The sequence below is a fragment of the Halichoerus grypus genome, chromosome 5 (assembly GCF_964656455.1).
Source record: "Halichoerus grypus chromosome 5, mHalGry1.hap1.1, whole genome shotgun sequence".
NCBI classification, from domain to species: domain Eukaryota; kingdom Metazoa; phylum Chordata; class Mammalia; order Carnivora; family Phocidae; genus Halichoerus; species Halichoerus grypus.
Genome location: NC_135716.1, coordinates 8,729,767 through 8,754,120, shown reverse-complemented (window position 1 = coordinate 8,754,120; position 24,354 = coordinate 8,729,767). Strand labels below are relative to the sequence as shown.

Genomic DNA, 24,354 nt, shown 5'->3' with positions numbered 1-24,354 from the left:
TGGACCTTCAGAAAGCCCAGTCCCTGGGGCTGCAGGGCCTGGGCAGGGGGTGGGTTGGTGGGGGTGGAGGGGAGAAGTGGCTGTGGGGTGAGTCCCACCAGCCTCTCCCAGCCCCAGGCCCAGGGCAGTATCTGGGAAAGGAAGGTTAGAACTCGCTGTGGCCATTGTCTAGGAGATTTGTGAGGGGCATATGCGGAGATCCAGAGGCATGCAGCCCCCCACCCTGAGACAGGAGGAATCAGATCTCCAAAGGAGAGGCCCCCCAGGAGTGTGGCTCCTTTAGTTAAAACCTTCAGCGTCTCCTCCAACATGCCATGGGAGACCCGTGGGCAGCAACATCTGGACCACTCAGCACACCCCCTGGGAGGGTTATAATAAATAAAAAAGAGAAAGAAAGAACAAGTGTTGGAGAGGATGCGGAGAAAGTGGTCCCCTCGTGCATTGCTTGTGGGCACGGAAAATGGTGTGGCCACCATGGAGAACACACACAGAATGCCCACGAAAGGCAGCGCTTCCGTTCCCAGGGATGCACTCGGAAGGACTGAGGGTCACGCACAGTCTCGCACACCCATGTTCACAGCTGCATTAGTTGCCGGAGCCAGAAGGTGGAAGCGACCCACATGTCCCCCGGCAGGTGAGCGTATGAAACAAGGGTGGAATGTCATGCAGTCATAAAAAAGAAGGGAATTCAGGGTCCTGGGATCGAGCCCCGCATCGGGCTACCCGTTCAGCAGGGAGCCTATGCTTCTCCCTCTCCCTCTGCCCCTCCCTCCGCTTGTGATTTCTCTCTCTCTCAAATGAATAAAATCTTTAAAAAAAAAAGAATGGCTGGGCTTTAGAAACACACTTAGTGACCTAAGCCAGACACAGGACAAATATTGTAGGATTCCACTATATGAGGTCCCCTAGGGGAGCCAATTCATAGAGACAGAAGGTAGAAAGGCAGCTAGCTGCCAGGGTCCGAGGGAGGGGTGAGGGGAGTTCGCGCTGAACAGGGGCAGGGTTTGGGGGCACGATGAAAAACTGCTGGCTCTAGAGGGTGGTGTTGGTGACACAACGGTGTGAATATCCTCAATGCCGATAAACTGTACACTTATGAATGGTTACGATGGTAATTATGTTATGTACATTTCAACACAATAAAGCATAACAATCCCCAGATTAAACACCTGCTTGCGATAAGATCTCCCGGGGCAGCTCCAAGCTCCCGGATGGGCGGTCACCCAGGACCTTGCTAACTCAAAGAGCCTGACTCAGTAGGGCTGGGCTGAACCCAAGATCCTGCACTTCCAACAGGTTCCCAGGCAATGTTGCTGGTGGTGCGGGTGGAGGGCCCCCGCCACGCTCTCCTGCAGGCCCCTCCACGGACGTCCCCGTGGTTTGAAGTCCTGAGGCCCCAGGAGACGTGACTTGGGAGCACAGCACAGGCAATGTCTTCACCTGGTTCTGACTGACTGAACTCATTTTTAATGGCTCATTTCAGAGAAGGAAAAAAAAAGTAAGTTCATTTTCAAAGGAAATCTCACATCCCTGCCACAAGTGGAAGGCAAGGATTACTTGGCAGAAGTAAAAAAAGTAATCGCACCCAACCATGGAAACAAGACAACGTTATTTGATTCCCGCTCATACTGCTGCTGGCCCGGGCACGCTGCCCACGCTTCGTTAGAAGGAAGACGGGCACAGGACTGGAGAAGTGCATAACCAAACATCGGGCCGGATTAAAGTCCTTGCACCCGCAAACACAGCCAGAGAATCACCAAGGCCTCCAGTCCTCGCGCTGGGATGTGCGGTTCTTGAACGCCCAGCCCCGCCATCACCCTAGCCCCGGGCGGCGTGTGGTTCCACGTTGGTGATTTCGGACCTGTTACAGTGCTTTGCTGTCAGGAGTGGAGACTGAGGCCCAGGGAGGAGAAGGGCTAGGCCATCGGGTGCGTGCGGAGCCGGCAAGAGCTTGGGTGGGAAAGCCGAGCTGTGCTTCTGCAGGTTAGAATCCTAACTCGCGCACCTGCCCGCTGGGTCAGACGGGGCAGGGCACTCAGTGCTGATCTGTGTCCCTGTGCCTGTCCTCCTTGGGAAGGGATACTCCGATGTCCCTGACTCTTGTAAGTGATAGCAAAAGGACCACCAGGCTGCTAACTTGCACATGGGAGGGCATGTTGAAAAGTTCAAAGACATCCTCCCCCTCTCACTCTTCCGGAGGAGCTTCCAAGTATCCCTCTTGGGCAGCACTCCACAAGTGCTTGCCTACTGGGGGTTAGGGCTCCTTGAAGCTGCACCGTGACCTCGGGCAGGGCCAGCAAGCGGAGGCTGGAGTCAGGGGTACATGTGCGTGGGGTGGGCGCTGGCCGCAGCGAGGGAGGGTGGGGGACACGGGCTCCACGGCGCGGTCCACTTCAGCGGGCGGGGGCCAGGGAAGCGCACGTCCAGGACACACACTCAGGGCACAGATGGGGAGAGCCTCACTCACTCCTCCTGCACTTCTGCCTGATGGCATGGGGAGCTTGGGGGTGTAACTGTGGCCCAGACTGTCCAGCCTGGAGGCAGGACGTCTGGCGTTCTGTACCCCCCGTCTCAGACCCCTGTGTTGGAAAGAGGTACCCTCTCCTCCCACCCTTCCTCTCTGCTCCGCCCAGTGAAACTTGCTCTTCCTTCCATGTCCAGCTCGCCATGCGGCACCTCCCACAATCCCCTCAAAATACTGGTCTTTGCCTTATGCATGTGCTTGGCACGCAGGTCCCCGGCCACGGGCGTAGTGTAATCGGCAGCTGCCGTGGGCTTGTCTGTCTGGCCCCGAGCATCCGAGCAGCAAGCACGGACTGACAGACAACACCCGCTCCGTGTGCTGAGTGAGTGAATGACCTCTGCCACAGTTGACACGCATTCACACATCCACCGGACCCATCGCTGCGGAGCCCCCGTCGTGTGCTAGATGCCGCGTGCGGAGGGCAAGCGAGAGCAGGCAGGCGTGCCAGCCTGGGAACGCTCGTCACAGGCGGCAGTGTGTGTTCTGTGCTTGTACGCCAGGCCCCGCGCGAAGGACTTCACAGGCATTTTCTCATTACTCCCCGTAACCGTCCTATGAGCAAGGGCATATGAGGTACCCATTTTACAGCTGAGCAAACTGAGGTTCAGCGAGGTGGAGTGGATGGCCCAGAGCCCCCAAGATAGCCTGAATACCCCGACCTGACTGCAGAGCTCGTCCTTGAACTAGAATGTCATCCGACTGTGCCCCTCACCAATGAGGCGGGCCTCACAAGTGAGAAACGGAGGCAAGGTGTCCTCACAGGGTGTGGTGAAGGCGGGGGGCGGGAGGGCTCTGCCTGGCAAGTTTGGCCTGGGGCCTGGCCAGAGTGGCACTTGGCATCGGACGGGGGTATGATTGTCTTTTGTGCACTGAGCACGATGCTTGGGGCAGGAAGCTGTCTCCCGTGGGCGGGTCCAACAGTGTGCGGAAATGAGGCCGGGGCAGAGGGGACCCTTGTCCTGGTGACTGGGACGGAGGTGGGAGGAGAGGCCCACAGGGTCCGCAAGCTGCCTGAGGGCGGGTGGGGGTGGCCCCGTGGGATCGCTCCTGTCTTCCTGCTCCCGCCGGAGCTTACACCTGCCCTGTCTCACACCTGCCTTGTCTCCTTCGCCTGCTGGGATTGCGATGCCCATTGATGGCGACCTTGAAGCTCAGAGGCGGGGTGGGAGCTCGGGACCCCACAGTTCTGGCCTCAGACTCCTCCTGGCTCAGCTGGCCGGCCCATCACATACACCCCTGTTTCCTGGGGAAGGAGGCATGAAGGGTCTGTGGGCCTGGCTCTGCCCAGGGCTTCTCATCAGGATCAGATGGGTGTGGGTGGGGGCCGTGCCCAAGGGGACAATGGAGTCAGCACCCTGATGCTGCACTCACCAGGTGCTTTGCCATTCCCAAGGCACCTCAGTCCCTTAGCCTCCAGCTTCCCACCGCTCCTTCTCTGATCCACCCAGTCCTGGCCTCCCTTCCATGGAGCAGATGAGCAGCCGTGGGCAAGCGGAAGGGGAGGCAGGGGTGTTGGGACAGGCGGCCGAGTCCCAGGTCGGGCTCCGCACCGATGGCCGAGTGGCCTCAGTCTTCACTGGCCTGGGGGCTCCCTCGCACAGACTAAGTGGGAGAACAGGGACTCTAGCTGTCTGCTCTACCCCAGGGCTCTGAGGGGTCTGGGACAGAGTGAGTCTAGGGAGAGTTTGGGCCTGCCTCCTGGTCCCGTGGCACCAGCCACCTGCCACTGGTTCTGTGCTCCCAGTGGGCTCCCCCCAGGCTCTGAATGTCTGAAAGGCAGGGGCTCTGTGGTCGGGGTACTGGGTCTGGATCTGCCCACGCGCTTGTCCCAGCTGCCTGCATGCAGATCTATGATGCATCTTGGAATTCCCAGGGTGGTTTTGATTTCAAATATTCTGTGTCTCTACGTGGAGAACAGGAGATCTTGTCCCATGTGGTATGATTCTTTACTCAAGACATGTGACCTCTGTGTTGTCCGGGAGCCCAGAAGCTCTACAGCCCTGCTCCTTTCTATTGATTTCTATTCACAAGGGCTCTCTATCCCCACCACCCGTCCCTTCCAAGTGGCCACGGGGGGCTGAGCTCCAGGGAAGAAGGGCTGCAGATAAGGGCTGGGGCTGGGGACATGGGAGAAAACTTAATAAAATACCAACAGTCACTTGGAAAAATTTTTGTTCAGCCTTGATAAGCGCTGGGAGGGGGGAAGCACATTCATTATTACTTGCCCATTCAGCCAGCAAAAATAAATACAAGTGTTAAAACCTAATGTTTGCAGTGTCATAGAGAAGCTGGTGAGGCGGCTGTTAGAGCCTCAATCTGAGGACTCAGCCAGACGAAGAGGTTCCTCAGAAGCACTCTTGATAAGACCTAGAAAATCAGGAGCAAAACCCAGGGACCGTGATGCCACATCCTAATTCCTAAGTCTAGAAGGCACAGAGCAGGTCCTGTGAAGATACACAGGTTATAGCAAGAAACCGAGGTTTTTTGTTTCTTGTTTTTTTTCTTGTACCTTTTTATCCGTCCTGGGCTAAGCCAACCTGAGAGTTTTAGAAACTGCCCTCCCCGAGGACCTTCAGGAAGGAAGTAGATGAAGTCGTCCTGGCTACCTACTCTAGAAGTTTCTCATCACTACTTCCAGGGGCTGAATGGGACGTGCTGTTTGGAGCAAGTCACTTTCTTTTCCGAGTTTTTGTTTCCCTCCCCCCGTGGTTATGGGGGCAATTCTGCACCCCCTGTCCCCTGCCAGGGTCAACTGGCAATATCTGGAGACATTCTGGTTCTCACAGCTGGGGGGTGGGAGACTCTGGCATCTCATGGGTAGAGACCAGGGATGCTGCTAAACATCTTACGATGTGCAGGACAGTCCCAGAAACAAAGATGTATCCAACCTCAACTGTCACGAGTGCGAGGTTGAAACGCTGCCCTAATCCTTGTCAAGCCTGGTCCGCTGCCTCCTTTAGCAGACACTAGAATCTTCGAGGGGGTGAAGACCCTGCCTGTTCTGTTCTCTGTCACCTCCCCAGGACCACCCCAGGACCTGCACCCTGAGGTGCTCAACCCAGCTTAGTGAACCAAGACTGAGCCCGGACATTCCGATTCACTTCTGAGTCACTGTAGACTCTTCTAAGCTGTTCAAAGAGACCGTAAGCTCCCAGATTGCAACAGTTGCTTGAAGAGTTGCTGACTGGGAAAGCCGGCCTCTTGCAGGAAGGCCCCCCTGATTTTCTCAGCCTACACGCAACTCTAACTTCTTAACATGATATAGGAAGAGCCTCATGAGCTACATCAATGGCCTCATTGCTCACACCCCACCCCTCACTCACATTCGGATTTTAGCCATGATGCTCTGCGCCTCCAGCAACCACACAGGCCTTTCTCACACCTCCAGGCTGATACGCACACTGGTCCCTCTGGAGAGCCCTTCCTGCAGTCCCCGCCAGGACAACCTCTCTGGGTCCTTTAGGAGGAGCTCCACCACAGTCTCCTCTGGGAAGCCTTCTCTGACAGCCCCCGCCCCGGCCCCAAGGTGGGTCTGGCGCCCCTCCTCTGGGTCTCCGCACTTCCTGGGCCACTTCCAAAGCAGCACCTATCACCCCGGCGTGCGGCTGGCTGTCTCCTTCTCTCTCGCCACCCCATAGACCAGAAAGGGGAGGCTGTCTTTTCGATCTCAATATATCGGTGCCTGGCATATAGTAAGTGCTCAATAAATCTGCAAGGAATAAATTCTTTCTTACTCCCCTTCACTCCATTTTGGGGTTCAACCACCGGAATAACCTTCAAACCACTAGATCAGATCATGGGACTCCCCTCAGATTCAAAGCAGCTTCCTGCTGCACAAAGAACCAACCAGAAGCCCCACCGGGGGGCTGCCCACTGCCGGGGCCCCCGCTCCTTCGACAGACCCAGCGGATGCCTCCCCAGGGCTCCTACGCTCGCTGCTGTGTGACCTGTGGCACATTCTCTGGATCCTTCCATGCCCGGTGCCTTCTCTACCTCCGGTCTTAGCTCACGTCCTGCCTCTGCAGAGACCTTCCCCGATGACCCCATTTACAGAGGCCCCGGACCCCCAGCCTCTCTCCATCACAAACCTCATATGACCTCCCTCAGGGCATTTCCACCTGAGCCTGTCTTCTTGGTTTCTTATCTGTCTCTCTCAGCCAGGACACAGTTCTGTGAGAGTGAGGACCGTGTCTCTTTTTTGCATCTCGGTATCTGTACTGCGTGGAACGAACCTCCACACAAGTATGTCCAAGTCCCAACTCCCTGTGAACGGGACCTGGTGGGAAAGCGTCTTCACGGCGGTTATTAAGCATCTCGAGATGGGATCATCCTGGATTTAGGGAGCCCTGAACGGAGTAACAGGTGGCCTTGCAGAGAAAGGCAGAGAGAGACGGGAGACGCAGAGAGGCCGAGAGGAGAGGGTCAGGTGGCGTGATGGGTCTGTCGTATTAAGGCACGCAGTTTGTGGCAACCCGCTAAGGCAGACACGGGAAGTGAATACAGAACGCCCTGCTCTGATTTACACATCGTGGACCCTCCATAAACGGTGGTTGCACGAACGAATGAATGCCACCACCCCGAATCCTGCTAGGCACCTGGCAGGGCCCCCCGGCCCGCCCCCTGCAGCCACGCCCCGCCCCGCCCCCTGCAGCCACGCCCCGCCCCGCCCCGCCCAGCCCCGGCCCCGGCTCTCACCAGCCACCACCTATATGTGTCCTTCTCCAAGAACGCGTTCTGCGTGGTCAGCAGCGGCTGCATGGACCGGTTGAACCTCTCGTCGAACCAGGCCGACACCTTCTGCTGGCCGATGCAGCGGGCGCAGCTGCAGGGCCTGTGCGTGTATTTAATGAACTTCTTGAAGTTCTCCGAGAGCTCGACGACCATCTGCTTGGGAAACCAGGTGGTGGTCACCATGGTGTGGGAGTAGTTCAGGAAGAAGGAGGTGAGGAAGATGAAGAGGACGAGGAGGGTGAGCACTTTGAGAGTCCTCTTTCTCATGGTCACCATTTCTGCCGTCCGGACGGGCGCCTCCCGGGGCTGGCTGGGCTGGAGGAAATCACGCCTGGTCCAGGGGGAATTTGGAAGAAAAATCCCGGAGATGGAGGCTCGGTCACAAGGTGAGGCAGGGATTCCCAGGGGGGCCTCCAGGCCTGCTAGGGCCGACTTCACTCCCGCCGGGCGATGGCCACGCCTGTGTGCGGGACATCACCCCGTGATGGTCTGAGGCTAAGAGGACCCCTCTGGGGGGCTTGGCCCTTCTTGCATATAATTTGTCTTTTCAGGAAATAAGTAGGATGCTTTGTCAGCAGTCCTGGAACAGCCAACAATGTCTCTTGAAGCTTTAATCAAACTTAATAAAATGACTTCCTTTCCCATCCAAAGGGGTTGAGGGGTAATTAATCTTGGTGACAGTGCAGGGACTCTCGGGGGTGAGGACCTCGGAGGAAGGGTCACGGTGCAGGACAGAGGCACGATGTCTTTGCCACTGTCCTCCGGAAAGGGTGATGGGTGACGATGCTTAATTAGAACCGGGTCTTTCCCATGCTGTCACCAGAGATGTGGCCGTTAAGCAGCATGCCGGATGGAGGCACTGAGGCTTGCCTGTCATCTGCACAGAAAAGGAGGAAGAAAACAGGATGAAATTCTATTACCTTGTTATAAAACAATCTTTCTCTCTCCCCACCTCCTCCAGGATAAACTCTGTGATCTTCTGCTCTGGCGTCAAGCCAACATGGTGAGTGGCTCTGGACCATTTATTTACCCTCTTGAGCCTTGGTGTGTGCATGTGTATGATGGGATGTTAACGCCCATTCTGCAAGGTCTGCTAAGGGACACAGGGGTCACCCTGCCATCTTTCCTGCAACCAGAACTGGGTCCATTTAAGCATTCCACCAAAGTCGTGAAATGAGTCAATGATGCACGTACAGTGGAATGCATACAGATTGCTGAGTACCTGCCAAGTACATGCTACTTTCTCTCTCCTTCACTCTCTTTTGGATTCTGAATTTCAATAAGAATTGTAGGCTCCTGCCCACCTCGGCATTCAAGCTCTGCCTGTTTGCCTCAGTCCTACAGAGTAGGCTTTAGCTGGCCCAGGTTCAAGTGCCGCTTTACCAGCTCTGTGGTCTTGGGAAGTTAGTCAGTCTGCCTGGCCCTCAGCCTCCTCTTCTGTAAAGTGAGAAAACAATACCTCCACTTACCAATGGTTACAAAGATAAGATAAAATGCTATAGGCTGACACTCTGGAAAACAGTATGGACATTCCTCAAAAAGTTGAAAATAGAGCTACCATATGATCCAGCAATTGCACTACTGGGTATTTACCCCAAAGATACAAAAGTAGGGATCCGAAAGGGTACGTGCACCCCGATGTTTATAGCAGCAATGTCCACAATAGCCAAACTGTGGAAAGAGCCAAGATGTCCATCAACAGATGAATGGATAAAGAAGAGGTGGTATATATATACAATGGAATATTATGCAGCCATCAAAAGGAATGAGATCTTGCCATTTGCAACGACGTGGATGGAACTGGAGGGTATTATGCTGAGCGAAATAAGTCAAACAGAGAAAGACATGTATCATATGACCTCACTGATATGAGGAATTCTTAATCTCAGGAAACAAACTGAGGGTTGCTGGAGTGGGGGGTGGGGTGGGAGGGATGGGGTGACTGGGTGATGGACACTGGGGAGGGTATGTGCTCTGGTAAGTGCTGTGAATTGTGCAAGACTGTAGAATCTCAGATCTGTACCTCTGAAACAAATAATGCAATATATGTTAAGAAAGAAAAAAAAAGAAGAAAAAGAATGTAGCAGGAGGGGAAGAATGAAGGGGGGGAAATCGGAGGGGTAGACGAACCATGAGAGACGATGGACTCTGAAAAACAAACTGAGGGTTCTAGAGGGGAGGGGGGTGGGAGGATGGGTTAGCCTGGTGATGGGTATTGAGGAGGGCACGTTCTGCATGGAGCATTGGGTGTTATGCACAAACAATGAATCATGGAACACTATATCTAAAACTAATGGTGTAATGTATGGGGATTAACATAACAATAAAAAAATTTAAAAAAAACAACAAAAAAAAATAAAATTCTGATATCTGGACTAAAAAAAAAAAATGCTATAGGCTGAGCTGCTGGGATCTATTAGGCAATTGCTAAGCTTTTCCTTTTTTCAATGCCTACATGAATGAGTATTCTTGAATGATCCACTCAAAGCCGGACACGATGGGCCATGCATGTACATCTACTTCCTCCAGCAGTCCTCAAAGTAGACTGCCAGCCAGATAGAGGGTCCCCATTTTGTCCTCAGAATAAACTGAGATTCAAGGAGATTAAATGACTTGCCCAAGGTCACGGGGAAAGGAGGAAGCAGGACCTGAATCCAAATCCACAGGCGTCTGATTCCATGTGCGTGGAGGGGAGGGGGCACCAGGAACTGGGGGCAGAGGGTCTACTCTGGGAGCAACACCCTGTCTCTCAACTGGTCTTCAGTGGGAAGAACAGAGAGAAAGGGGGAGTGTATTTCCATCAAAGAGAGCACCTCCTCAGATGTCCATAACATGAGCCCCCAGACCACACTGCCTTTGTGCTGTCACATCTCTTCACTTGAGCATGATGCCTTTGATCTTTTCTTGGAATGTGTCCCCTGTCCGCGACCCAGTCTTGTCTGGTCAATTCGTCCCCACCCTTAACATGTAGATGTCAATGAGCAGGATGCATTTTTTCTAGGAAAGTGACAGTTGAAGGGTTATTAATTACCTTTTGGTAGGAAAAGAGGGGGGTGCTCAAGAATCAGGCTAAACCCATAGTGCTTCCTGGAGACATCCAAGGTCCAAATGTGCGTCTACTCCCTCAACTCTTCAGCTCAGTTGGCAAGGGCATTTTGATTCACCCACTTCTCCATTTCTCATTGTTCAAAACAACCTGACTCGTATTTATAACCTAATGGTGTCCAGGGTCATCCTTTCCAGCCACCCCTTGCTCCTCTGGCAAGAAGCAGCTCTGTCACTGGAGTGAGATTAACCTGCTTATTTTCAAGGGTGGGCTCTGATTTAATTTGGCTGGCAGAGATTCCTGGTCCTCTTGGTCCTGGGATGGGTATGTGTGCTAATTCATGGAATCACACTGAAACCCCTGACTTGTAGGGAGGGAAGAAACTTTATTTTGTTCTAGCTATTTGATTTTTGCATATAAAAGTCAGGCTTGTGCTGGCCATTTCATTTTATTTTTTTACTATGTAATCTTTTTAATTTAAATTCAATTAGCCAACATATAATATGTGCTGGTCATTTTAATAGCTCATGTGGAAGAGGTAACAGCTGAACAGGGCTGAGACAAGTGGTGCTGACTCCCTGATCTAGCCATACCTGCAGTCTACCCTACACCTCAAATTTTTAATGACATGTGATAATAAATCCCCTTTATTGCATAAAGCACATTACTTATATAAAACTTGAAGCAATGTGACTGACCCACAGGTCACAGCTGCTCCTGCCCAGGCTGACCCCCACTGTGCAGAAAGTCCATCCCATCCTGCTTGGTTCTTACTCATTCTTCAGGAATCAGCTGGTGCTGACTCCTGGAGGAAGGCCTGCCCTCTCCTGGCAGGAGTAGGGTCCTCTCTTGGCTTCCACGGTGCCGTGGCTTCCCCTCCGCCAGCACTGTTTACTTATCTGCCTCTTCCCTGGGTTGGGAGCCCCATGAGGATAGGAGCTCAGTCTCACTCATTGTTGGGCGCCTGTCACCTGGCATGAAGGAATGCAGAAGCGAATGAAGGGAAAGGCAAGGGCCAACAATTCAGAGGAGAGATGTGAGCAGAAAAGCACAGACCAAGAGTCAGAAGACTCTGATTCTCAGGCTGCACCACCCATTTGCTGTGTGACTGTGAACAAATTACCTGCCCTCTCTGAACCATTTCTTCAACTGGAAAATGAGGATAACACCGATTCTGTCCACTTTTCTGGGCTGTCAACCGGGCAAAGTCTGTCTCGTTGTCTGATTCACTCACTATCTATTTTCTAGGGGCCTGTGGTGGGCCAGGCTCTGGGACAGGTGATTGGGACACATCATGAAATATTCTAAGGTGGAAGCTTTGTAGGCATCTGCAAGACCCTGATGCCTTCAGGAGAAAGGAGGCTGGTACCCCTGGATCGACGGAAAGGAGAGGAAAGGAGAAGAGAAGGCATGTGTGGGGTGGGGTGGACAGCGTGGGGCTGTGGAAGCCATTAAGCAAGACTAAGTTTGCTCTGAGTGACGTGGGACCCACTGAAGGGTCTGAGCAGAGGGGCAACACGGTCTCACTGCATCTGTCTCGGTAATGAGCACAGCCCAAGATGCTCTCGCTGACTCTGCATCCTGATGCCAAGGTCAGAGACAAGGTCACTCAAATAGATGACTGTTGAACCACACAGACCAAATACAATTCTGAACGAGGGGTCAGGTTCCCGACAATGTCCTGGCTCTGCAAGGGAGGTATTCATGGTCTAAGCTGATGCTGGGGTGGGGTGAGAGTGGGGACAGAGGGCGAGGCTGGGCTGCAGAGGCAGGAGAACTGTGACACCCCCCTCCCGTCCACTCAGCACGTGGTGGGAGCCGCATCTCTGAGGCCAGAGTGCGTGCTCGGGTCCCACCGACCTGCAGAGGCTTCTGAGCTGCTATCAATTAGTGCTTTTCAAAGCCTTTTGAAATAAGCTGCAGTGGAAAAGCAAGAACACCCTTCCACCCCTTCCCTGGCCCCAGGGAAGCAACGAGGAATGCGTGACTTCCCCGCACTCCGGTAAGTGAGGCAGCCTGCAGCACCTAGGGGAACGCCAGCCCTGGCTCCCTGAAACAGAACCCAGACCAAGATGCCATGTGCGTGGCGAGGGAGGCCGGCCCCGCCTCCCCAAAACAAAGTAGGGGGAGGACACGGCTCCCTGTCCTGCCTGCAGAGTGGCTGATGTCTCGCAGCCACATAGTGGAGGACAAGCATATCCTGTTTGTCCTGCTCTGCAGATACTGAGCTTTTTACAGACAGAAGGTTTGTGGCAAGCCTGCCAGTGTCGTGCAAATCTACCCGTGGCATTTTTCCAACAGCATTCGCCCACTTTGCGTCTCCGTGTGACATTCTGGTAATTCTCGCAGTATTTCCAACTTTTTCATTACTGAATTTGTTGAGATGATCTGTGATTGGTGATGACAACAGGCTGAAAGCTCAGATGACACCACTTTTCGGCAAGAAAGGATTTTCAAATTAAGGTATCTATCTTGATTTTTAAAGATAAAAGGCTATTGCACTTTTAATAGACCCCTATAGTATAAATGCAACTTCTTTTTTTTTTAAGTTTTTTATTTATTTGTTTGACAGAGAGATACAGAGAGAGCACAAGTAGGCAGAGCGGCAGGCAGAGGGAGAGGGAGAAGCAGGCTCCCCGCCGAACGAACAGGGAGCCTGACGTGGAGCTCGATCCCAGGACCCTGGGATCGTGACCTGAGCCAAAGGCAGACACTTAACCGACTGAGCCACCCAGATGCCCCAAACGCAACTTCTGAATGCAGTGGGAAACCAGAAAATTCATTTGACTCGCTTCGTTACAATGTCCACTTTATTGCGGTGGTCTGGAACTGAACCCACGATTATCTCCAAGGTCCGCCTGTCCTGGAGGAGGCACGGAGAATGCGTATGTGACAGTCTAACGGGGTCACCGGCACAAAGTTGAACACACATTAGCACCCTTTCAAGGGTCCAGAAAGTCAAGATTTCTCAAAAGAGGGTCCCTAACAAAGATAAACCCACCCGGGCAACAGGGAGACATTGGCAATGACCAGCCACTGATAGATAAGCTGTTTCAAATGCTTGGAAAACGAGGTGAATGAACAGCATGGGTTTCTGAATGTTTAGTTCACACCTGCTCAAGTGCACGACTCTCCCCAGGCTGGGATGCCCTCCTAGCCCTCTGCAGAGTCCCCTGCACGAGGGCTGCTGGTAACATCAGCACTTAGGTCTAATAAGGAGGTGCTGCAACTGTCATCCGTGTGATCCTCACATCAACTGGGCAAAATGGATAATCATGCTTATTTCCCTGACATACAAAACTGAAGCCCAGAGAAGGCAAGTGACTCGACTAAGGTCACACAGCGAGACAGTGGCAGAGCCAGCACTCTGACCCAGGCTTCTGCCTCCTCCCGGATCTTTCTACGTAGCCATAGCTGACCCTCTAATTCATTAATACCTGCTCTCATCTTCATTATCTCCTTTCTTGTCATTCCTTTGGGCTTGAAATCTGTCATCTTTCCAATTTCTTGAGACAGATACTACATTGTTCACATCCTCTTCTGCTGTGTGAATTAGGGTATTGCGTTCATTTTGGTTATTGTCTTTCTCAGTTCTAGAATTTCCACCTGAGCAAAATTTTTATAAGCTCTAGTTCTTTTCAGGTGAAATTCCCCACCTTGTCCATCTTCCTGAAATTATTCATCACAGTTATTTTAAAGATTATGTCTGCACCTTGTGACATCTGGATAGCATAGGGGTCTATTTCTATTGTCTGTTTTCTCTCTTTATCTCTCTTTGGTCATTTGGTTCTGTCCCCTGGCATGCCTGGTAACGATGCATACTGTGTGAGCCAAAAGCGTAGAGACTCTGGAGCAGGCTGTCCTTATTCAGAGAGGAAGGTGCTTTCTCCTGGTCGGCAGGTGGAGCAGGGGCATGTTACTTTGTTCCAGGTACCAGGGTGACTGGGGCCACACTTCAGTTTTCACAGTGACTGGTTATTTCCAATTTGCTCCCACTTATTTCTGGTTTGCCCCCACTAATAGGCCACAGCCCTTCTCAAAGGATAGCTGGGATGCCTACCGAGGCGCATCCTCCTTGCATGTTCTCACCTCTGATCTCCTCTGCACTGTGAGGTTGTCAAAAGCTGGGTCTAGCCTTTTAGTCTCTCCGCTGCTGTTTGTAGCTTGGATTCTCAGGCTCTGGTCCCAGGCAGCTGAAATACTGGTAGATGCCTTGGAAGGAAGAAGAGATGCAGAGCATTCCCTCTTTTCTCTGTGGTTCCCTTTGCTCTAGGTTCTTGGTCGCTTAGGTTTGTGCTGACCCGGAAGTCCTGAGTTCTATTTTTAATGTAATTTAATTTGCTTTACTCCCAGCCTCGTGAGACAGTCCAGCACTGAGCTGCCGTGCTCTCTGCCTGCTTTTGGAGCCTCCTACGAGCCAGCACATCCCTCATGCAAGAAGGGAGCTGGAGTATCGGGCTCCGCCTCCCATTCATCGCCCTTCTCTCATGGATCTTCACCTCTCAAGTCCTGGCTGCCTTGGCTGTTCTCTTAATGCCTCCAAAGAGCTGGATTTCTAGCTCATTCAGCTTTTTTAGTCCTTGGTGGGAGAAATGGTCTACAAGCCTCTGCCACTGCTGGACGTGGAGGCCACACTCGCTTTCCTCTGCCTCTCTGGATGCCCGGTGCCTGGAATGGAGTCCTGGGTGTGGGGGGAGCTTGGAAAATCCGGAGTAGAGGGCGGGGCCCAGAGAAGCCCCGAAGGTGCCACGCAAAGCAAATCGCGTCACACCAGCCAAGCGAGCAGATGGTGGGAGGGAAGGCAGCAAATCAACAGGCGGAGGGCGTCAGCCGCAGCCTCTCGTCTGTCACCACCTGCCCACCCCCAGCTCCATCTGCTTTCACTTTGTCTCCACACACACCAGCTTCAGGACACAAGGAAGGATGACTTCCCAGCTCAACGCATCCTGAGAACACTATGAGTAGTTACGGGGATTTAGCATCCAGGAGCCTGCTGATCATTGATCCCACTATGTCCTGGCTTTTGGCGTCCTGGCTGCTTCACATGGTGGCCCAGGGTGGCATGGAATAAGAACTGACCTTAAGCTTTCTATCAAAGAAGATCTATTCTTTCCTGAACTGCTATCCAGCCCTGGCCTGTTCCCTAGACACACGGCATCCACCTAGTCTGGTTCTGTGAGGCACCTGCTACTGGGTCATGGTCAACAGCTGTCAGAAAAGAAAATGGCGCAGACAGACCAGGGTTCAAATCCCGATTCCTCCCATTCCTAGCTGTGGGCTCATGGGAAAGGCACTCCGTCACTCTGATATCGGTTTCTGAATCCAAGAAGCGGGACTAATAGCACCCACCTGGAGGGTTGTGGTAGATTTAAAGGACGTGCCCAGAAGTGACCAGCCAGTCTGGCACAGAGTTGGTTCTAAATGTGGCACAGAGTTGGTTCTAAATGCCAGTTCTCTGCCCCTCCCCAAGGTCTAGGCCCTCATTATGGGAAAAAAAAAAAAATCCAACAGGACCCCCGGCTTGCCTTCCTGGCAGGATTATTTAAAAGAACAAATGAAATCAGGCATGAAAGCACCGAGGGGCATTATGACAATGATGATCCCACCTTGCTCCATGAGTTGCTTCCATCCATCCAGGGACTGCTTCCTGTTCTACTGGCCATGACCTCTGAGAACCTGCACGGAAGGGGCCCCTAAGTAATGAAGGGGCTAGGGGTTAGCAGAGTACGTGCAGTTCATGTGGCCCAAGTTCTCTGTGCAAAGGTTAATGCTCAGAGTGCCGACCTCGTCTGCCCCTGGGGGCGTTAGGACATCCTGTTTCCTGCAGCTTGCAAGGCCCCTAGGCTGGATACAGTCTACAGCAGTGAGGACTCTTCCATCCCTCCTCTGTGCCCTCTCCCCTACTGCAGGGCCTGAAAGTCTGGAAACCACATTTCCCGGCTTCCCCTGCCCGGAGGGCTCTGGATGCAGCTGCGATTCGTTGGACTGGCAAAAGGGAGGCAGGGCCGTCCTCCCTCCCACCGCGGTGGAGGCTGCTTCGTGCTCCGAGTGCTGGACCCAGAACCACCTGCCTCCCTCACCTCCGAGCTGGCTTCCTGTAGTTTCCCAGCCTCAGGACCTCGGCCTAGAGTAGTAGGACGAGGACTTCTCTCCTGTCACCTTTCCAACAACTTTGCAAGCACCAGATCCCCTGAATCCAATCCTTCAGCTTAAAGTTTCTGCCTCAGTTTCTTCGTCCGTAGCACGAGGATAAGAATGGTACCCACTTCCCAGGGTTGGATCGAGAAAAACATGAGTCAAGGTAGGTCAATTGTGTAGAGCAGCGCCTGGCACACCCCGAATGCTCCTGAGTGTGGGGTGTTATTATTGCCGCGGGTTCTGTTTTCCCGCATGGAGCGCCAACACCCCACCCCTACATTTCTGCCCCATTTCTGCTGACAGATTGGAGGCTGAGCTCAGAGAGGGGAAATGACTTGTCCAGTGACCCAGAGATATGGCGCCAGAGCTGAGAGGGGAGCCAGGCCCCGGATTCCACGACACGCCTGGCCTCAGAGATGGAACCACTCTGTTCCCACGGCTGCCCCTGGCGGGGCTGTTGGCACACTTCCCCGGGAAGGGGCTGGGAAGGCGTCACGGGCTGAGCCCAAACAGAGCAAGAGAGGTCTGGGAGCTGGTCCAGCTGCTGCGGCCCGGGGTGAGGCCCTGCAGGAAAGTCCGAAGGTCCTGAGCCCCTGGCAGTGTGACCCCAGGGACGGCACCTCAGCTGCCTGAGCTTCGAGTCCCTCGTCCATAAACGGGGGGTAAACACCGCCCTTGCCTCTGAGGGAGCTGCAGGGCAATAGTTAATCTGTCAACAGGAAGGAGGGGTTCTCTCTGGCAGACCCTATTCTAAGCAGGACTGTAGATCACACTGCCTGAGCCCACGACAGTCGTGGTGCTGGAACCGGGGATTACCTCCATCTTTCAGAGGTGGGAACAAAGGCCCCAGCGGTCAAGTTCCCCGCCCAAGACCCTCCACTGGTAGGTGGTGAAGAGGAGTTGCAGGCGAGGCAGAGCCTAGTGGGGGGTGTCCAGGGGTCTGCCCTGCCCTGGACCTGGCATCTGAGCCGCAGGAGAGGTGAGGAGCCCCACCGGGCAGTCCCAACGGGGTCTGCATGGGGCCCAGCTCAGCAGCTGGCTCGGGGCGAGCTCGGGCCTTCCCTGCTTGTTTGGTTCTCTTCCTGGTGGGCTCGCTCCAGCTCAGCTCCACCCGCTGTGAGTCAGCCCCGAAGCTGGCAGCTGGATCCCCACGGCCTGGCCCAGACCTGGATGCCCTCAATGTCTCATTCCTCCCCTGGGCCAGGAAGGACCAGCCACGCTGCACCCCGACCCTGTTCCCGGCACAAAACATCACCCGAGAGAAACCTGGCCACAGTGAGGTGAGGCCCGAGAGGTGGCCCCGGGCACGCAGACGTAAATAGGGGTGACAGGCTCCCGGACACTGCAGAGTGGGGAGTGGCTGCTTCTCTCCTTCCAGAGGAAAAACTAGGTCTCTAATTAACCCAGCCAGCAGGTGCGCTGACCCTGAGGCCTCTCTCCTCCCTGTGCCTCCCAGGGGACGAGGGACAAAGGAGACAGCCCCCGCCCTGGGGCAGCAACCCTGTGGTCTGGCAGCGACACGGAGGCACCTCAGGACTTTAGGCCAGTGCTCATCTCTGGGCCTCAGCACCTCCTCTGTACAATGGGACGACGATGGCAGCCCCTGCTCACCCCAGACTCCGCTAAGAGAAAAAAAGTTAATGCATATGACATGCTTAGCACTGACGGTCACTTTCCAAATGGACCATAACAGGTAGCCCCCACGTAATAAGAATGTTACCTAGAGTACTGAATGTGTAACATGCATCAGAATCAATGCTAAGGGTTTATGGACCTAGAAAAGTGTCTAGAATGATCCTGACCTTCAGTAAACGATGGCTGTCATCAACATTAATGTTGAGGAAATTTCACCTTGCCCTGGTGTCAGCGTACATTTGGGCAACTAAGAAGCATGTGTGTGCGCTGCAGGGAGGAGGCAGGGTTCAGGATGAAGGCCTGTGCGAAGCGGAGCGCTTACCACGCAGTTACCGTGCACCAGACAGACACCCCCCTTTGATCTGCACCCCGCCACTCCCTCTGCAGATTCTCTCTCTCCCTTTGATTCTCTCACACAACCATTACTGTGCACTGGGCATGCAGCAGCAGCTCTGTCCAGTGCTGGGCAAAACAACGGTTAGAGAAAGTAAATGGCCTTCATCCTTGCCCTCCTGAAACCTAACTTTACAGAGCGGGGCAGAGGCTGAGATCATTAAGGGCTCACACGAAGAATTAAGAAAGGCTGTGATGGATCAATTCTGTGGGCCGACTCAGCTAGGCCATGGCGCCCAGTCGGTTGATCCAGCTCTAGTCTAGGTGTGGCTGTGAAGGCATTTAATCTATGTGGTTGCCATCTATAATCAGTTGGCTTTAAGGAGACGATCTGCCAAAATGTGGGTGGGCCCCATCTAATCAGTTGAAGGCCTGAAGGGCAAAAATTGAGGCTTCCCGGAGAAGGAATTTTGTCTCAAAACTGCAACAGAGAAATCAAATCCTGCCTGAGTCTACAGCCTGCTGTCCTGCCCTATGGATTTTGAAGCTGCCCATTCCACAGTACATAAGCCAATTCCTGAAAATGAATCTCTTAACATGCATACACCTATACTCTACGGGGTCTGTTTCCCTAGAGAACCCTGACTGATACAACCGTCTTCAGTGCTACAGGAAAGTGGGCATGGGGTGGGGCTGGCAGGTGCCCTAGGAAGTGGTAATGGCCTGAGGCCTGCACGGCAGAGAAGACAAGAGGCTCCGGGCTGGGGAAGCTCTGGGCTGGGGAAGCTGCAGGTGCAAGAGGTCTGTCGGGGATAGCAGGTGAGTCTGAAGGAACTGAAAGAGAGAGAGGCCACGCCAAGCAGAACCCCAGAGAGAAAGATGCAAGGTGCAGCTGGCCAGTGGGCTGGGGCCACAGGAAGTCCCAGCAGGGTTGGACACAGTGAGGTTTCCAGATCAGGCTCAGGGAGGTCAAGGCTTGCCCACATCAGGCTGCCAGGATGCAGAGTCAGGGCTGAGAAATGGCTCCTCCCACAGCAGCAGCCTCCCACGGCCCAGCCTGTCGGGGAGGGCTGGATGTGTGCACCCATGCCTTCGGGGGGTTCCGGCGGGAAGCTGGGCATCTGGGGGGCCCCTCCACCTTTCCCGCCTTGCTCCGTACCCAGGGGCTAGCCTTAGTGCTTGCATCAGTGGGCTCCCACTCTGGCTGGCTTCCTGTGGGTTTGGCCCATGGGAACGCGGTGGGAGACTGGAGAGAAAGGGGACAGGGACTGGGGGCTCCGGCCCCTCCCTGCATACACTGGCTGTGTCTCGGGGTCTTAGCAACACCTCTGATCTCATCCTCTCGCCTCCTTAGCCCTAGGGCTGGAAACATCCCACGGTCTCCATCGCCAGGGATGGCCCCGTCCCTGTGGTTTCTCTGCCCCAGACCACGTCCTCATAAACCCCCCTTTCACAAGCTGCCCCCCGTGGCCCATGCTGAGGACACCATCTGCATGCTGCTGAGTGGCGCGGGTGGCCCCAGGGTCCTGCCTGTTGCAGGCGCCAGCCCTGCATCTCTAGGAACAGCCCTGGCAGCCTCCGAGGATTCGCACGAAGAGCTGGTTTGGGCCAGCTGGACGCCCAGAGCCCTGGCTCCCCTCCCGCCTTGGGTAGCTGATCTTTCTGGAAACTTCCCAACCCTGCAGCCCAGGAACTCACCCATCAGGAGGTCTTCCACTGAGATGGTCTGGAGCAGCCACAGAGCCAGAGGCTCCCCCTGGGCTCCCTTCAGGTTCCAGACTCACCACATTCCAGGTCCCACTAGGGGGCCCTCTAACAGGCCCCGGCAGGTGACAACCACCAGCTGCTTCCAGGGCCCGCCTCCCACAGGAACCCACAGCTGACTGTAGGCAAGACACAGGGCCAGGCCCCTGCAGCCCAGGGCGGCTCCCGGTGCTGACGGCAGCCTGACCCCCAGCCACTGCACAGCCCCTCTCTGCCACCCATTCCCCTGCCTCTCCCATCCGCCGGCCCTCGGACTCCCGCTAGACTTCAATATCAAGCTGGTTTTGCCGGCGGACAAAGGCCCACAGGACATCTCTAACCGGCTCGGTGGCCACTGGCGGGGTCTCCTCCTTATCTCGATAATGGTTTGGCAGCCTCAACCGCCTCCCAATCTTCCCCATGCACAGTCTGCCCAATCGGCAGTGTCAATATCTGGCACGTTTTTGTGCTGGACTCCTAGCAAGGTGCCCAGAGGATCTTTGGCACAGGTACCCTTCCCTCTGCTTTGGGGGGAGGAGGCCATTGGGCTCTGAGAGGCTACACAACTTCTTCGGGACTAGCCAGGGGGTGAGAGAGGCAGTTCCAGGTCCTATGGGGAAGGCAGTACTATCAGTCCCATATTATAGATGGGAAAGCTGAGGCCCGTGGCCTCAGGATACTTTCTCAAGGTCACACGGCTAGGAAGGGCAGGGTGGATTCCCGAGTCTGCTCTTCAGTGCTGCTCCGGCTGGCCCCTCACCTGCGCACCTCTCACCCGGCCTCTTACCTCTCACCTGTGAGGACACCTGAACTGCCCTGCACACCCCAGCGGCATGTCGATCTTCACCTTGAGCCAGTGAAGCCAGGCTGCGCCAGCGCCGGGAACCAGCACATGGCAGTTCACACATGGACCTGCCTGCTCCTAAGGCACATGCACCTCCAAGACATGAACCCCAAGGGCCCTGGAGACTCGGAAGTGGCGGGCCGATGATAACTGGAGAAGAGGGAGGGCTCCATGGAGGAGGTGGTCGTGGAGACTGAGGGAGGTAGAGAGGGTGGAGTAGAGCAGGCAGTTTCCCAAAAGTGCATGGTGGCGGCGGCCGCGGTGATAGGGGGCGCCTGGCACAGTTTCGGGAATCAGGGTGCCCTGAGTGGGTGGGGCGAGCTCCTGGAAGTCTTTAGGAACGTGGACTTTGGGATAAAGGCATCGGCGAGCTACTGATGGTTTGTGAGCAGCACACAGCAGTGACAGGCAACCGGCATCAGGAAGCTAGACTGGACGGGGTGGAGTCTGAGACCAGCCCTGTGTCCATCCTGGTGCCTTGGGAAGCCTATCTCCTTCGGGACCTGTTTCCTGACTCCTTCCTGTGCTGACCTGACCATCTGTCTGCCCAGGTCCCCCACACCCAGGCGGTGCTGACCGCTTGAGAGAGCCCCCTTCTTGGGCTCGACAATCCTCCTCTCCTTACCCTGGTACCTCTTGCTTGCTGGAGGGGAAAACAAAGACTCCCCGCAGCAGTAATAGTGAGGGGTTCAGAGCGGGCGGTTTTGAGAAGCGCGTCTGAGAAACGTGATTAAGCAGGATTAGGGTCATATGAGAAGCAGTGGATATACCTTCATATTTTGAGCTGCACAAAAGGAATTTAAATCCACAAATCTTCTTATGTGTGTAGCTTGAGCGGTGCTAAATTCAGAGTCTGAAGACACCCTTACAACATGCAGGGCATGTAATGTGGTCAGGACTGCATCTGCGTGGCCAGGCTGATAACTGAGCCCACCTCCGACCCCGGAAAAAAAGGGGGGACTTCCCCGATTTCAGTGGTGTCTAAGTCATGGCAAAGGAAAGACTATTCAGAACTCTGAGACCCAGACCCCCACCCCAGCCCTGCCTCGGGGGTCTGCCGCTGGTTTTAAAGGGCTCCCGGGTAAGTGACAGGCTGGAGTCCTGGCTGGTGTAGAGTGAAGGTTTAGATAGTTGAGGTAAGGTCCCTCCCAGGCCCCCGACTTCCAAGGAGAGATTTTTTTTAACCATTTATAGGGGCATCCAGTAGGCTCCTGAAGAGGTCGAGGGGGGACGATCTCTGGTGATGTCCAGAATGGGGATTCCGATTGCAGGATCAATGCAGTGGCTAATATGGTGGGAGGAGCCCAGCACCCTCCAGGGTTTGGAAATGGGCAGGAGCCCCAGACGGCAAGCATGAGTCTGGTATGAACCATCCCAGCAACCAAGGGTTGAAGGGGTGTCATGATGTCCAGTGGGGTTACTGGGATACCGCTGTCCTGACCTAGACCCCCAGAGCCCACTCGGGAGGAGAAGAAGGGCAGCTACCATCAGAAAGAGCTGCCTGTTCAACTCCCAGCACTCTGCGCCCAAGCCACCTGTGTGGGGCCTTCCTGAGCCCACACTGGGAAAGGAGGGACATCTTGCCTCGTTGACAAGGGACTTTGGAAGAGCCCACTGGGGGGACCGGGAACGTGGGTGCCTGAAGCAGATGGGCAAGGCTCACATCATGGGCTGGGGAGCTTTCAGAGCAGTTGAAACCAGCCAGCCCTGTGAGGCTCAGGGCAGCAAATACAACAGCACAGGGCAAGCCTGGTCAGCGGGGGCCCAGCGAGTAGGGCGCAGTGGCCAGTGGTGACCTGGCACGTGGGGTGAGCGTGTGGGAGGCGTCCCCAGAGCTGGGAGCAGCCAAGGGAACAGGAGGGCTTAGAGCCAGGGAGAGAAGGAGATACTAGTCTTGGCATCCCAGAGCTGGTGAGTCCTGGAGAAATCCATGCACAAGCATGTCAGGGAAGGAGGCATGGGCACCTGTCCCTAATGTCCACAACTGGGTGCCAGCATCCAGCTGGACGCTTCTCCTAGGGCTCATTCAGTCATCACAACAGCTTTGCAAGGGGATGACACTTCGTCTCGCGTAGCAAAGGCCGAGGGGATGAGCTCAAGGGCACACAGCGAGGGACGGGCTCCAGATTCAACCCGGAGTCAGCCTGGGCTGGGCGCACATGCGAAGCACCTATGGTGCTGCTGATCCCCTGCCGGGTTTGTATTTTAAAATATTTCATTTATTTATTTGAGAGAGACAGAGATAGTGAGAGAGAGCTCGAGCAGGAAGGAGGGGGAGAAGCAGACACCCCGCAGAGCAGGGAGCCCGATGCGGGGCTCGATCCCAGGACCCCGGGATCATGACCTGAGCCAAAGGCAGTCACTTAACCATCTGAGCCACCCAGGCGCCCCTGGTGTTTGTATTTTAAAGCACGTAGGGATGCTGGGGCCTGGGGAACATCCAGGCAGCTCTCTCCCCTCGGCATTACTTCCTGCCTCGTGTCGTTAGCCATCATGAAGATGCCTCATCATCTAGCACCTGCTGGCCACTCGGGCTCAGACAGGTTAGAGGACCCACTCAGGGTCACTCACCTGGGAAACAGCGGATGGAGGCAGAGACCTCAGGTCTAGATGCCATGTGGGAAAGTGGAGAGTCAACGGGGGTTGCAGCTCCAAAGGCTGATTAGCTGTGTGACCTTGGACAAGCCACTTGACCACACTGAGCCATCCCCTGCCCCTGTGCGCAAAACCAGAACAGTAACAGCACATGCCCTGTGAGTTCTGGGAAAGAACATGAGCCAGTGTAGAGCTCTGGGATCTATCTGATCCCTTCTCTGTATGGATCTTGAAAGCAGGCATTTCCAGCTCACTGACTTCTGCCCAGTGCAGCTCTAAAAGCTGGCCGAAGAGCTCTATTCCTGGTAACTCACTGAATCTGTTAATCTGTCCACCTTACAGATGAGAAAATGGAGGCCCAGGGAGGTTAAGCCAGGATCATACATTGTGTAAGAGTGAAGCTCAAAGGTGGTCCAAGCCAAGGGAAGCCACAAAATGGAGCTTTTCAAGCTAAGTGTCTGCCCTTCAGGTGATGGAGTCTATGACCTCCCCTGAGGGTGTGCCCACACCAGCAGGGGGACTGTCCCCACTCAGCCCTGCTCTCCCTGACCCCTGCAAGGTGCACACAACCGCTACTCACCCTCTATCAACGGAGGAGGCAGGTCGAGCGGGAGAGAGGGAATGAGTGAGTCCCGATGACCCACAGGACAGTGAATGCCCTTGAGGCCGGGGTGCCCCTGCCCCAGCAGAGCCGGCCGCCGAGTGGGCATTCAACACTGGGAGTCTTCCGCGCACCCCCACCTGCATCTCTGCTGAGTGCTGGGG

At 54.7% G+C, this 24,354-nt stretch overlaps 1 protein-coding gene across 10 annotated transcripts in view; it reads right to left on the bottom strand.

The window, feature by feature from the left end:
• The window catches only part of ST3GAL1 (ST3 beta-galactoside alpha-2,3-sialyltransferase 1), a 93,926-nt gene that overhangs the window by 10,336 nt on the left and 59,236 nt on the right, over positions 1-24,354 (bottom strand). For 9 of the 10 annotated variants that reach the window (XM_078071979.1, XM_078071980.1, XM_036091170.2 and 6 more), the window contains one exon: positions 7,220-8,132. In XM_078071979.1, the coding sequence (XP_077928105.1) occupies positions 7,220-7,531 (312 nt within the window). In that variant the 5' untranslated portion in view covers positions 7,532-8,132. Of the gene's footprint in view, positions 1-7,219; positions 8,133-11,075; positions 11,099-24,354 lie in introns of those variants that run through there. The other variant, XM_036091176.2, reaches the window with a different exon arrangement.